Genomic DNA, 15,817 nt, shown 5'->3' on the forward strand with positions numbered 1-15,817 from the left:
AACACAGATCAAATGCAGGTTTTTTAACTGAAAGATATTGCAAAAAATCTTTAGACCAAAAAATTGGAGTCTCTAGAAGAACAAATAATCATAAACTTGAGATCCTAATAGAACACCAAATTATTGATAAATTCTGTAAGACACAAATACTATTTGGGAGAATACCTGACGACAGGATACCAAATATTCTACCCGGAAGGGTGTTTCTGCGGAAGCGATTTCGATGTAGGCCGAGAAGACTGGCACAAGATGGGAAGTTATAAATACTGGAGATGACTGGCAAGGAATAATAGTCAGCGAAGGACGGTTGTGGAAGAAGCCAAATATCCCCCTCTAGCATGTAGTGCTAAGGAAAGAGATGGTTTAAATTACAGGTAGTGGGCGTTAGTAGAGTGTGATTTACATTAGAAACATTACTGTCGTATTGAAATGAGATCTGTTATATTATAATTAACGTTAATTTAATTTTGATAGTACATAATATAATAAAATATTGAGGATTTACCCAACGATGCGGTCTTATATAAATAAAGAAAAAATATGGAAAAAAGACATTTTCACCAAACTATTACATCGGAGATTTTAATAGCTCAACGAAGTTATTGTGCTTTTAAAATTCTTCAGTACCTACATATTATTTTGTAGTTTTATAAAGGTGTAATATTGATATTTGTAGTTCTCTTAGATGTGCTATAAATTTTCTAGGTTACGAATCACATAAATTCCTAGTAGTGCTCTTATTATAAATGACATACTATATTCGATACATAATATAATCCTGAAGTATATTTATTATAGGTTCTTTGTACAGCACTAGAAGGTTAAGACGTTCTGAGTAATTGTATTGAGCTGAGAACGTGTTTACATAATTTAAATATATGTCGAGGCTTTCCGTTGTGACTCTTGGCTATAAAGACGTATTCCATACAATTCACGTGAATGCGTTGGAAAATATTATGTACGCAGTAATGTCAGGCGATATGGCAACAATGACGTGTATAAACACGTAAATTACTTTAATCAAATTCAAGGATAAAATAGAGGGTTTTTGTTACAACAACACCGATTCATCGCATTTTCTACTAGATGTCAATATTCCGAATAAGAATAAAAACACTTCGGGTATTATAAATTTATTTGAGCATTCGAAGCAAAAAACCAGAACAAAAAGTACTTATTTAAAATATATTTTATATATAGTCGAACTGATACAAATATAACACATTGCGTGAGTTTCCATAGTTTTTACAAAAAACTATGCATTGTCAGAATGGCGCCGAGCGAGAGAAAACAATTGTTGATATAAATACAGTTTACGATAGTAACACTACTATCAGATAATAGTATTACTATCGATCATAGATTCTGTGCTTGTACAAGACTAAATTTTTCTACTATAAAGTTATTCAAATATACTAATATGCCAATCCAATATTTAAAATATTAATATATTAAAACATAAAAATATATTTTATAGATCGAGAAATACCTACACAAATGTTAAGCAAGACAATAAGCACCCATTTTCAGATCAATTCTGCATAGCTGAAATAGAAATATTGTTATGAAATTATTTACTCTGTTTGACCAGTAAAATAGAAAATTTCGTAACTTTTCTTTTCATACGATAGATATAATCAATTGTTTATCCTCGATGATGGTAAAAAATCAGAAATAGCTGCTGAAAATTGTAGAATTTAATTCAGAATTATATTTTAACTTGTATAAATGTTAAATTCCTCAAAATTAATTTAATAGTCGATAGGTATTTCAGCTTATGATTTCTACTTAAAACAAAAATAGTAATCGACTAAAAAAACAATAAATATGGAATTTAATATTAATATTAAAATATTGAATTCCACGTTCTTTTGGCCACCTGTATATATCTTCAAAGGTGATTTCCTATAGGTACGTGTGTGAAACATGGATTCCCAGTAGAAGGGAAATCCAAAAACTAAAACACAGCGTGGTATCCGGAAGTCCATACTGGGCGTAACGCAAAATGATTAATCAGAAAGTTTGGATATTGGAACAAACAAAGGTATGCCATTTGATAGAGTTCGCTAAATTCTCAATTGGAAATGGGTTGGTACATAGCTCGAAGAAGTGGAAATCGTTGGATAAATATAGTCATCAAATAAAAATGCTGTCTCAATAATTATTATGTTTTAAAATGGAATGAAATGAAGAGTTTGGATTTCCTTCAAAGCATGTGAGATTAACTAAGCTCACCATAACTAAAGTGCAGTGTCAGATCAGAATTCAAAATGTGACGTCAACAATATTTCAAATACTATCAGGCCTCAGACAAGGAGATCCACTAGGTACATTGCTTTTTAACATTGCATTGGAAAAAGTAATAAGGATGACCGACATCAATGTCAATTAACACATAAAATCGCATCAAATATTAGCATATGCGGATGCCATTACCATAGGCTGGAACAAAAACACTATCAGAGAAGTTTTTGTAAATCTTGAGGAAAACTTCAGCACATTAGGACTCACTGTTAATGTGGAGAAAACCAAATGTTTGGTTGTATCAAGGGGGCCAGAGAGACCTTGTGATACTTTCAGGGTGCACAACGGCGCCTTTGACAGGATCAATAATTTCGTATAGTACCTACATACCTCCATTAACAGTGAGAGTAGCCTATTAAATGAAATTAAAAGTATAACTATTATTGTTGTGCTAGGTAACAAATGGTGGTTTAATGAAAGTGCTACGTTCCAAAGCATTTGAAATGCATCTTGTACGCAACACTAATAAGACCAGTTATATTATATTGTATAGCTCGGGGACCTGTGGGTCTATTCTATACTTATCGACCGCTAAAGTGATAAAGTGATAGATATTGTCAAACTTATGGTAGGTTTGTATCAAAGTATTAGCACTTATTGTAACAATTACAATAAGTTGGTTCTAATTGTTGCAATAAGTGCTATATTTTAACAGCACCTCTCTTGTTGCTGTTAAAATATAGCACTTATTGCAACAACTCAGTGCCATCCTTAGATTAATAAAGCCTGAGCGTATATTTTTGCACAAGCAACGAGTGGTCCACTGTTCAGCTGTCAAAATCAGATCCCAGATTACTTGACATATTGATTCGCCCTTTTTCGTATCAAATTGAATTATAAAAAATCAGCTGTCAAAGTCAGACTAGTCCTTCACACAAAAACCGGTGGTAATATCGATTTCCAAAAAATATGTAGCATATTGATCTATGCATTACATTTGTAGAAGGTGTGTTAATGCTAGTTTATTATTTATCATGTAACTCATCTATCCAAATCAAACCATTCCCTGTGTGAACACGACAGACGCGTTAGTATGAGCATTCTATAGATAGAACAATGGCAGACAATGACAGGTCATCCATAGACGACAACGGGAGGGGCGGAAAAAGTAGGACCAGTCATTGTGAATGTATCGGCTTTCTACTTGAGTCGGCAATGAACAACTAGAACAAACTTATTATAATTGTTACAATAAGTGCTAATACTTTGATACAAACCTACCCTAGTTTGATAATATCTATCACTTTATCACTTTAGCGGTTGATAAGTATAGAATAGACCCGCTGGTGCATTAATTGTAGTGACATCAATTGGGGAAAATAATAAATGAACGCGAGCAATTTACTGCACTTTCATTTTTTTTTTAAAACAAATGAGTGACGCTTTCACTTTTTATTATTTTCATTGGTTTTGAAACAAGTGAGTTGCTTTTTCACTTGTTCCTTTTGATTCCATCAACATGGATTATTAAAAATAGTTCTGTGTTTTTATTATTTGCGAATATTCTTCCATACAATTAAAGTTTTAATTAGTAGTAACTCAATAATATCTACGCATTACCAAAACCATGGAAAGAGTATTACGCTCATTTGAGCGGAGCTTGCTGCGCGGTGCCTTCGAATCCATAAATGACACATAGTTTTAGTGGAGACGAAGACAGAATTACAAGCTGTACGTTTCGCACGGGAGCCTGCACATCGTATCGTCCATTAAATAAGGCCACCTTGGATGGCTAGGATAGACGAGTCACGCATGACAAAGAAACTGATATTCGGGAAGCCGGAAAAACGATTACCTGGTCAACCTCGTACAAAATGGACGAATAGTGTAGTGCCGAGTAAGTTGGATTTAAAGATTTTAGGAATTCTAAAGAGGGTGGAAATGGTTTAGAATAGACCTGGGTAGAGGCAGATGCTGGAGGTTGTCATGACCCACACAGGATTATATTACCAGTAACTCCATGAAGAAAATTATTAAAAAATATTAGAAAATTAAACTCTAGTACCTTATTAAATTACAATTCTGAAATTTCAGTAATAGCCTCATGTATATTTTACAGGTCTACTTGTATTCAAAGTACCATGTTATCATTTTGTTATTTACCTTACAATTTGTTTTAAATTATACTTTTATGAAAGTCTCTAGATGGGTACAATTTACACGTAGACAAACTCGCGTGTTGAAATTTAATTACTGCAATTAGATTATTTATCGTATTAATGTTGGTTAAAGTATTTTAAAATGTATTCATTGTTCTGGGTAAATAATAAACAAACATATAATGTTTGAGGCTTTCACGGTTGTTTTCTATCGTAGTATATTCTTGGGTTTTCACCGTGTCTCCTTTTTCCTTCTTTTTGGCAGAGGCCATTATCAACATATCATCTCTTGATAATGGCCCGATAACGAGCCTGAAACGTCGAGTAAAAAAGGAAGAAGGAGACACGGTTAAAACCCAAGAATATACTACGATAATAAACAAACATATTTTTTAATTTATCATAAAATAATAATGTTTAAGCTATTGTTCAAAAATAAATGATTATATTTTAAGACGTGTCTAATTATTCTTACTTTTGAATATCGCATATCTGTTTTCTCCAGGTTTGGTCAGTATTCCGAGACGTGTGCAGATTTTGGCGAGTCCACGCAAAGTGCCCCCGCTTGAAAAGATCTGGCAGCGAAACTCCAAGTGACGCCGGTACCTCCCCTGAACCTATACCTCCTCTCAACGGATCCCTCAGTTTGCCTTGCCATAGTGCAACAAAACCCGCTACGGTGTCGCCAATACTCATATTAGGTTTGTGGTCATTATTTAAGGCATGCCTAATTAAGTCAATATTGTTTTTCAATCTGTGTTTTGAATCAGAGAGCTTGGATAAATGGCTAACATTCATTTCTTGTAAAAAACAAAAATCTGTTAATACAAACCTTCCACTCTGTGGAGGCCCATAATATGGGGGGGGGAAGTTAAGTCACTAAAGTAAGAGAAAAATTCAGCACTTTATGTCCAAATTATGTAAAGCATAACATGCTTAGATAATTTATATACATTTTGTAAACCAATAAATCAGTGGTTCTTAACCTTTTTATATTCGAGTAACGTAAAATAAAAGTTCTTAAATTACAAAATTACCACCATAAATATGGTTTAAAGTTAGCACTAATGTTTATACTGTATACCTATTGCACAAATTAACTATACGTGTACCACTGGTTGAGTATTACTGCTAAATTTGAGTATTTGCATAATATTCTCATATAAATTAGATCTAATAAATAAATAACAATAAATAGGTTCTCACCCATTATATGGGGCTATAGATTTCTAAAATTAAGGCAGAACCATATATTATTATTATATTGAACAATATGAAACCCTAAACGTTATTGTATTTGAATAGAAGCCATGTTACAAATTATTGACATTCTAGAGATAAAATTGTTCATTATTTTATGATTATTATTAATTGTTCATGTTTATATAAATATATGCGAATAACTTTGAATTATCCACAGTCAATCTGGTAATGGCAAAAGTATTACTTTTCCTCATTTAAGTCAGCCTGCTTATGAAAACTACATGCGATGAGCACGAATGCCATTTCAGATTCGGTTTATTATATCATTATGATAATTGCCATGTCTATTAATATCTCTTTATATTGTAGTATTTACTTAAATTCATTAGTAAGCTAGTTGATCTAGCATTTGGGAATTAATCGCTTTAATGGGGTATACGCCCTAGTTGAATAATAATTAAATTTTACGTACTTACAATGAACTGAAATATGTAAATGAATCGCAAAGGGAAGTATTGTCATTTCAGAGACAAAACTCATTAAGTGCCTAATTACGGTTTTTTCAAAGAAAATTTATCCGTTTTTTACCGTTAAATATTTAATAAAGTTAACGTTTGCCCGTTATTAAAATATACTCGGATATAATTTGCGGATTCATAGTTAATTATTAGCCAAAAAGGTTCAAATAACGAGAAATTTTCAGATTTTCCATGTCGTTACTTAATGGCTTTTAATTTATTGAAACAAGCGCTTTATAATATCAAATACAGTATAACCTCGTTTTTAAGTGCCCGGACATCACGTTTTCCCGGCAATTGCGTGTAATTTTTTCAGTCCCGATGTATTTCAGTACATTTAATACCCGCATTTACGTTTTTCTTTCCCGCGATTTACCTCGGAAATATTCAAAATATGCGAGTTACGCGCGCTTGACAATGATTGGGTCATGACATTCGAACGGCGTAAGGTGTTTGGAGGGAAAACTCCGTGTCTTTAGAATGGCGCACGGTGATTGGTCTTTACATAACAAAAAAACGAAAATGCAACAACTACTAATATACCTACATGATTTTTTTTTTTTAAAAAAAAAATTCAATAAATTTTTTAATTGACTGTTGTTTTTTAATTAAACGTTATTTTTTTAGAAACATAATATTTAAATGTTCTTTTTTTCAATACCCCCCTTTTACATTTTCCCTCCAATTGGGTTTTTTTTCTTCAGTCCCTTAAAAAACGTAAAATATGGGTTATACTGTACGTGAAAATAACGTGATGGGAAGACAATAATATTATAATTAAGGCCTATGGGTTCATTCGTAAGAACCAAATTTGACGTAAGCGCCTCAAAAAATAGCCATACGCTTCAGCGCATATCAAAGTAAAAAAACAAAAATCGCTTCGCTCGGCGTCTCCGGGAGTAGATACGAAATCAGAGGTCTTAAAAGTGTTGAATTAATAATTTTTTTTTTCCTAACATATTTTGTAAACATTTTTGTGGTAGGTAGAATAAATTATAATAATAAAAATAGTAGACCTCCAAATAAGAACCTCATATTATTGATATGCTGAATTTGTAAAGTGACACATTTTCTTGAACCTATCATATTGTAGGTTCAAATTCAGTCCAAATATTTTTCAAAAAAAATCTAATACTAAACTTATGTATGTTTCTGAGGTGTTTCAAATTGGTATATTATTTATATATATCGGTGTGTATGAATACAAAAGTGTATTTGACGGCAGTACGTTTTGGTCGCCGCGGAGGATTTCGGAACATTAGTGTATAGAAAATTAATAATTGGTTCTTTAATTAGTGTACAGGCTTAACGGTATGTAATGTATTAGAATAACTATTATAAATTATTATTTTTTTTAAATTTTTTTCTTCTCTATTGATAGCATCTAATATAATTGTTATATTGAGGGTTTCTTATATCCATCGACCGTGTTAGTCTAGGATCAACGAGTTCAGGCAATATACAATTCATATAAATCTTGTCAGTTGTGATGTAAAGAGTAATATTGTTTTTATTATTCAATGAACTAGGTTCTTACCTCAATATATTTTTTACTTGTGTTAAATAATTAATAAGAAATGCCTAAGGTGATTCCATTCAATTCAACTCGGCATTAAATATATTAAATTCTAATGGATTTAAGTTTTGTACTATTTCATTTTAGTCGTTTTATGCGATCCTGGTTTCGCCTTTCGACATCGTCAGGCACTATGCGCACTCATCAAATACACACTGACAACGAAAGCAGCTAATTCTCACTTAACAATAAATTAATACAATCAAGTAAGGTAAAAGCTTTATCACCTACCTATTAAGTCAAAGATCACTATGAAAAATTTAACAAACAATTAATTATGAATAGTTGAATTGTGTCAGTATGAAAAAAAAAGATTTTACCACAAACCATCCGAAAAATACATATATCATAAAACATATACGTGACTTTGTGCCCCAAAAGACTTTTTTTATTATTATTTTAACGATTAATAAAATTATGACACATTTTTCAGTGGCCATTACGATGACAGCATTCGAAAACGTATTTTACTTTAAATTTTCTACCAATTTACTACTTGTGACATAAACCACTTAAGATCGATAATAAATAGACCTTGAAAAATAATATTATTATGTTTCTATTGATAATGCCAATAAACACACTCCTGGATACGTCCCTTTGAAAATAACAAAACATGGCCACCCAGGTACATAAAAACTGTATTAAGTACATGCAAAGTTTTTCAAATCGCTTAAAGCCCAACCAAGTAGGTATTTATCAAAACAATTAAAGTCCACCTATATTTTATCTAAACTGCTTATCAAAATATTTTTTTTTTATAAATGTTGCACCGAACGAATACCTTCAGGACTTCTTTGTAGCCATCGTGGTTATTACATTCAATTATCTTTCAATATCTCACATGCTGCAACCATTTGTATTACACTATAATAAATAATATAATAAAACTACATTTTTCTCAGTTTGGCATTCAGTGTACTTTACGATGTTTGATACAAATCATAACACCTGGCATGCGTCGTGTGGTCCGAACAGAACGATAATGGTATATATTCAAATAATTACAACTTGCCAATTTGATTGTTACTGCAATGCGATTAAAGGTCATTTTTGCATGAGTTTCTTAAGTAATAAATAAAAGTAAATAATGTTCGCGGCGGATTAATTTTTGTAAAAAAAAAGACGTCGTATCCCTTTGAAATTCCAGACCCTACTAACGTTAGAAATAAGATTTTAGAAAAACTGTATGGATTAATCAATCAAATGGTCTCTTTTTGTTAATTTTGCAAAATAATTATATTTATAAATTGTCTGAAAACAGGATAAATACATGAAAATGTACGACGTGTTTTGGTAATACATCGTCACTAATTGTACCGAATTTATAGGGTTTTATTGATTTTTTTATTGTAAATTAATATTTATAATATTACGTGAATGTTATATTATAATAAAAAAAATATTTTTATTGTGCAGTATACATTATTTTGTGAGAAAAAATCATTCAAAATTGGCTGATGTATACTCAAACTAAAATGGCTTTAAAATCTTTATTTTTTATATTAAAAAAAAACGTAGGTTAATCGATGAAATGTATTATTTCACGCATTTCTTTCATACAATATATACCTGCAAAACTATTATTAAGTTCAACATCCGTTGTGGCGTGACAGTCGTTTTGGCCAATTTCGAAAACAGGACCCGACTATTTGTCATTTATTTTAAAAAGTAAAGCGATTCAGAAAATTTTAATGACACAAAAAGATTTATTTGAATATTATTTATTAGATTTTAAATAAATAAAGAGTTTATTGTTCATCAGTTCGTTTTAAACGTGCTTTCTATTTCCACGATTCCGAGAAGACAGGAAAAAACGGGTCCAATGGCCTAGAATCGTTGGCAGTGTCTACTCACTCCTGCTAACCTGACGAAATTATAATTATTGTAGGTATTATGTGGATTTACGTCTATACAGCTTTTTATTTAATTTTAATCGATAGAAGAAATACGGTTGCATGATTAAGTTTCTTATATAATAAGTACCTACATCGTCTCTTGCATATTTCATAGTCCTTACTAATGGGTGTGACAGGTCGCAGGAACTGATAGGTGAGTAATCCAAATGTTCATCGATAGAATCAAAGCGTGAAGTGTATGGCCATGATAAATGTACGCGGGATAATCGGTCAGAGGTAGAAGCGGTTAGGTACGATATGGTTATATGCTGACTAACAAATATGAAGTCAGTCTTACCCGCAAGAACATATGTGGCTCGCTTTCACTGAGAGACGCTACGTTTGACGTACGCTACGTAGTGTGTGCGAACGACCCATTCAAACACTATGAGTAATGCAGTACGCAGCTTGGTAGTTACCACAGGTGACAATGTCAGTGGTTGTATCTGCTATTTGGCGCAATGGTAATTGTAATTGATTTAACATAATATTATCATCACCATGATAACTATTGTCGCTGCACAAAATAAATCAACCCATTTCTTGAGAAAATGTATACTATCGACTGAAGGTACTTGGTGGAATTTGAATGGAAATCCTAATTGATTTAAGTTTTTTACTATTCCATTTGTCACCAATTTTAGCGACCCTGGCTTCGCCTTTCTATGCACTATGAACACTCACAAATTAATAGACAACTGACACAGGATATAGTTGCTTACCATTTTGAATACAAATTAATACATTAAAATATATTGAAACCACGTTATAAATAAGTAAAGAATTTACCCAGGCATTGGGAAATGTGAAATACTGTTTGCTCGGTCGCACATAGACTAATTATTTGTCTATGCGATTGTGATTTATCGTTCACAAAACACATATAACCTAATGTACTGCCGCACATAGCATCGATAGCTCATTTTTAGTAGAAAAATATATCTGCTTGTCGCGTGTAAAAAAAATCACTCGATATGGGACGCAGGTAATAGCAAAATGTCACATCGGCGCATGTACAGAAGCTACTTTTTATTCGTTTCGTCTAGCCGCGTGATGTCACTGTCCCGACATGGCCTCGCCTGTGCGCACTGAATAGAATTGCAATATTGCGCCCGGTTTTGATTTATGATCATATCCCAGTTGAGATCAATGAGTGACCAGGCTTACATTAAACACACCTATTGACATGTCATTACTCGGAACTACACAAAGAAAGCATTGTAAAACTTCGGTCACAATGAATGATCCAAATGAAAAAGTACAAAACTTAAACTAATTAGAATTGGCATTTCATAGTATATTATTTTACTTGACAGGAGATTACTTGTATGAAATTAATATATCAAAATATACGGCTGTCTAGTTTATCCGATACCAAGTATAAACAAATACCTACCTACAGTCGATTGGTTTATATTTCTATTGAATTAATTATTTTAACTTTTTAAGACATCGACGCACATGCCCTCCTACTAATTATAAATTTGTTCACTGGATACACTGTTTTTTTTTCAATGAAAAATAAGATAAATAAACACTGGGAAAAACACATGCGATGTTTCATCGATTTCAATAAAACGATACTGTGCGAAATGGCATAAAATGTTATATAACATACAATGAATAATCTCTTATTTACACAATATCGTAGTATTATTTTAGGACACGTGCTTTCCAATCATTTTATATTTTAATTATTTAAAAGCCGATCTGATGACGAAGATGAAAAATTTCGTACATACAGGTTTGGCCGGGCCGTCTAAAAAGTTTTAACCGATATATTATTGATACCAGTACCGGTATATTTATAGGCCATCCATGGACTGAAACCGTATGCGGTTAAGAACCGTGTGCCATAGAAAACTTATCTTTTCTGTTCATGGAAATATATTTTCACAAAGTATAATAATTATAAGCATCTGATCGTACCGGTTTATACCATACACTTACAAACTTAGTGAAAATATTTATTTTCATGAACAGAAATCATAAGTTTAGTATGGGACACGGAAAAACGCATTTGGTTTCAGTCCAAGGATGGCCTCATACTTTCTTTATTTATTTGTCGATACTGGGCTGAGGCTGGGATGACCTTCCAAAGAGTCGGCCGTATAGCTGGTGACAGATGGGGTCTACGATTAAGGGCGCTTAAAATTACCTACGACACCATATTCAGGGGTATTCCTGCCTACACTGCTAGCGTTTGGTGTACGCGTATCAACAGAAGTGTCTAAATAATTAGGAATATCCTTTTAAGTGGGCAACGCAGAGCTTTATTATCTATCACAAATGTCTGGTGCACAACTTTCACGGACAGGGAGCGCGTCATGACCGGAATCCTTTCTCTTGACCTGCACATACAGGTACGCGGTGCATCCACGATGCTCCTCAAATGTGAGAAGGCCGATGTTGTTCACTTTTACCTTTCCCCGCTTCCAAGCCTTGACGCTGAAAAAATATCCTTGAAGAAGCGGGCAATACGTCTTATGATGTTGGATGCGGCGTCGAAGACCTGGCAGTCAGTTTTTGATGTCAGTTCATGTCCATGTGGCGGAGAACTACAGGATGCAAACCACATCCTCTGGAAATGTCTCTCAAAACTCAGTAAAGCTCACTTAAGTGCGTGGCGAACTCAGTCTTGGGTATCTCCTCATGAGACATAAACAACTGCTGATGCTTCACACCAAACTGTTGATACCTATAGATTTTGCGTTTTTCAGTTCAACCGCCTCATTATCGGTTATGGGTCGATGACATTGAGCTACTCTACAAGCTGCTTGTTGGCGAATTTACAATCTGCTTGTAAATTCGCCCAGCGTCATCATCGAACAAGCTAACAAGCAGATTGTAAACAATCTACCGAGAAAAGTTGAAAGCCGGTCTACTTTACACGCTACACGCTGGCGTGTGGGCCGATATGCGTCTGCGCAGTAGAGCGATAGTGGCGATCTCCCGGTAAAAAAACGAACTACGTCCTGTCAAAATAATCGCTAGCTTGTGGCTTCTGAGCGAGTGGAAAGTTTTTTGTGCCGTCATCACAATCGTACTAGTTGACTCGCCCGCATTTAACAGCTCAGCCCAACAAGCAGCTTGTATTTTTCCTCCAAGCCTAGTGAAGTGGAATATATTAGGCGATTAAGTATTTTCAACCAATTTTGATATAACCTGCCAATAGATTCGCTCCACTTTCACGTGTGAGATGACAGAGGGATCACTGTGTGCCATCTTCGTCGTGTATATTAACTCTGAAGAGCCTTGTCAATATTTTTCTTTCTAAGATATCATACTTACTCACATATTATTTTAATACTGCTCAGCACTTTGATCCATAGAAAGATACATATGGCTTTGATGAGTTTTGTAGAGGTTTACTTTAGTTTTCTTTGCGATTAATTTTCATGTTAAGTTTCTCTGTACAGTTTACACAGAAACAACTTTAGTAGGATCTTAAAATAATTTTAAAACTATTGAAATATTAAAGATGAAATTGAAAATAAACACAATAGATTGCTCGATATTATTATTAATAAAATCAGTAAAATTTAAAATAATAAACCAGTGAGAAAAATGACTCTCAACCTTTTTATAAGGCGGAATACTTGAATCATTTTGTAAAATCTCGCGGAACCTCTATGCAACTGATTCAATAAGGAAAATTTTAGTGTAAAAGTAATTAAAGTAAAACCTAAAATATATTATTATTAGGTAGGTAAATGTCAATTTGAAAAATAACATAAAATAGCGTTTCATTTATTGCCTACACTTTGGATAGGTACTCGATTTATATTGACATACTTCCACGTTGTCCAAAATTAATGAAATTAAAAAAGGCAATAAGCACATAAGTGCTTTACTGTATCTATGACGTTAATGTTCAAACTTTAAATGCTTTGGCAGAAACAAAATGATTAGTGCGTAGTAGGCGGTGACATTTTATAATGATAACTGATACCTCATTTTTTTATTGCTTCATTTCTTGTTAGGTACTACAAAAATATCAATTTTGCGTAAAAGTCTCGTTACGTCAATAATAATTATAGTGCAATATCTAATTTAAAAGTTCTAAGCACTAGTGTTTCAGAATTCCACGTTAAACCTTGTGATTACCTTATTACCAAAAAGGTTTCAAGTTGTGTTTTTTTCACAAGATTTCCATGAATTCTTGCGGAGCCCCGGTTATTAATCACTGCTATAAACCGTTGTAAGATTTTTTGCTAGTGTAATTCGTCAACTAACTGTATGCCTGCTGAAGTTGTTTGAGGAGTGCTACGTAATACAATTTAATTTTAATATATGAATTCGTTGACTTTCTATAAGTTGTAGCCATTGATCATGAATGATAAGCTTGAAGGATCATAATATACATGTTTGGCTAAAATATAATATGCCAAATGATCAAAATATATTTTTTTAATACTTATTACAAAGCTTTATTTGCATCAGAAAATGAGAATTGCAGCCATCTTCAGTAATCCATGCTGTTGTGGAAATAATACTCATTTTGATTATTGTGAAATTTTGTCGTTTAACAACTAAAAAAAACCTATACTTAATACAATCTAGCGGCCTTAAAAGTAAAATATATAATATATCTACAATAATACCATCCATAAAATATATACTTACATAGTACTGTGTATTATATAATATAATATTATACATGGATGTTCACGCATCAGTCTTCTAATCATAAATTAATTAATTTTTCATGATTTCAGGGAGGAGATGGACCGAAGTAGAACTGGACGAGGAAGACGAAAATGGTGAGAGAGGAGGTGGTGTCGCTAGATCCTGCAGCGGAAGCGAAGCAGGCCCGCTTTCCCCTGAGACTCCATTTAGAGGGAGAGCTTCTACGGACGGACACCTTCTGTCCAGACCTCGCCGCTGGAGATTCCCACCTCCCGCCCACGCCTGCTCAGCGTTCCCGCCAACTGCTGAACGGAGAATGAGCATCAGCATGAGGGGGAACAATGCCAGTTATTGAGACAATGTGAAGTAACTTACAACGCAGTTAATGTGTTAACGCCAGTTGAATGTAGTTACTAATGAACATCTGACTGTTTTTACGCCACCTAACTTCATTAGTGTTATAAACCAATATAATCGTCATTGAGCTATTAAAAACTACTATGTAACAACATTTAAATTTTATGGGTGAGATAAAAAAATACAAATATGAAGATTTTTATTTAATTTATTGTCTATGAATTACTACTTGGTTTATCTAAATAACAAGTATTGTTGAGTATTTTCAAATCAACGTAAATCAACATAGTAGGTATATATAGACAAATGAGGGTTTTACTCAAATATGCGATGTGTAATAATGAACAGAAAATGGGGAAAAAAACGATTTTGACAAAATTGTATCATCTGAGGTTTTAACCGCTCGACGACGATAATAATATTATGTACAATAATTACAGTACTTAGGTGTTTGGTACAAAATAATACGTCACACTGATTTCTATTATTATTATTAACAGTGAGCTATGTAAATCATTTAGTGAAACGGCTCTCTAATACTGTATAATGAAATGCGTTTTTTTATAATATGTATTGTAGTATTTTTTTATTAGCTTACTTTGGAATACAGAATGTCCCCCAGACAGTCCGAATTGACTCGTCTTACGTGAGCAACGTCGCGCGAAGCGATGAGTGGCGCGCGCAACTCAAACGTATAACCGTATAAACGTACAACCAAAAAAAGACTATAATGTTTGAGGCTTTCACGGTTGTTTTTTATCGTAGTATATTCTTGGGTTTTCACCGTGTCTCCTTCTTCCTTCTTTACTCGACGTTTCGGGCTCGTTGCAGAGGCCATTATCAAGAGATATCTCTTGATAATGGCCTCTGCAACGAGCCCGAAACGTCGAGTAAAGAAGGAAGAAGGAGACACGGTGAAAACCCAAGAATATACTACGACAAAAAAAGACTGTTTACGAACATTTTCACACACGGTTATACGTTTGAGTTGCGCGTGCTGCTTAACGCTTCGCCCACGTAAAACGCCCCGTTATTAATTGGTGACATGATATTACGTTGAATCCAACCGAATCGTTCAGAACACCCTAGCAAATCGGACCGTCTGCATTCATCATGTTAAATGTACCTATATGAAAACAATTAAAGTCATTTTAATTTAATCGAATAATACGATTAATTCAATTTGTTTAAAAGGTTCAATTGCCAATACAAACTGCTAATTAAAAATATATT

General features: G+C 33.3%; 1 protein-coding gene across 1 annotated transcript in view; it reads left to right on the plus strand.

Annotated features, from left to right (window-relative positions):
- LOC147064039 (ras-related and estrogen-regulated growth inhibitor-like protein A) overlaps window positions 1–14,941 on the plus strand; it is a 154,358-nt gene extending 139,417 nt beyond the window's left edge. Inside the window, exons 6-7 of the mRNA XM_085959210.1 lie at window positions 4,909–5,104; window positions 14,317–14,941. Coding sequence (XP_085815336.1) covers window positions 4,909–5,104; window positions 14,317–14,582 — 462 coding nt within the window. The 3' untranslated portion in view covers window positions 14,583–14,941. The remainder of the gene's footprint in view (window positions 1–4,908; window positions 5,105–14,316) is intronic.
- The last annotated feature ends 876 nt before the right edge of the window (window positions 14,942–15,817 follow it).

This window comes from Rhyacophila brunnea, unplaced genomic scaffold (assembly GCF_057557595.1).
Source record: "Rhyacophila brunnea isolate RB1 unplaced genomic scaffold, BYU_Rbru_1.0 scaffold_8, whole genome shotgun sequence".
NCBI lineage: Eukaryota > Metazoa > Arthropoda > Insecta > Trichoptera > Rhyacophilidae > Rhyacophila > Rhyacophila brunnea.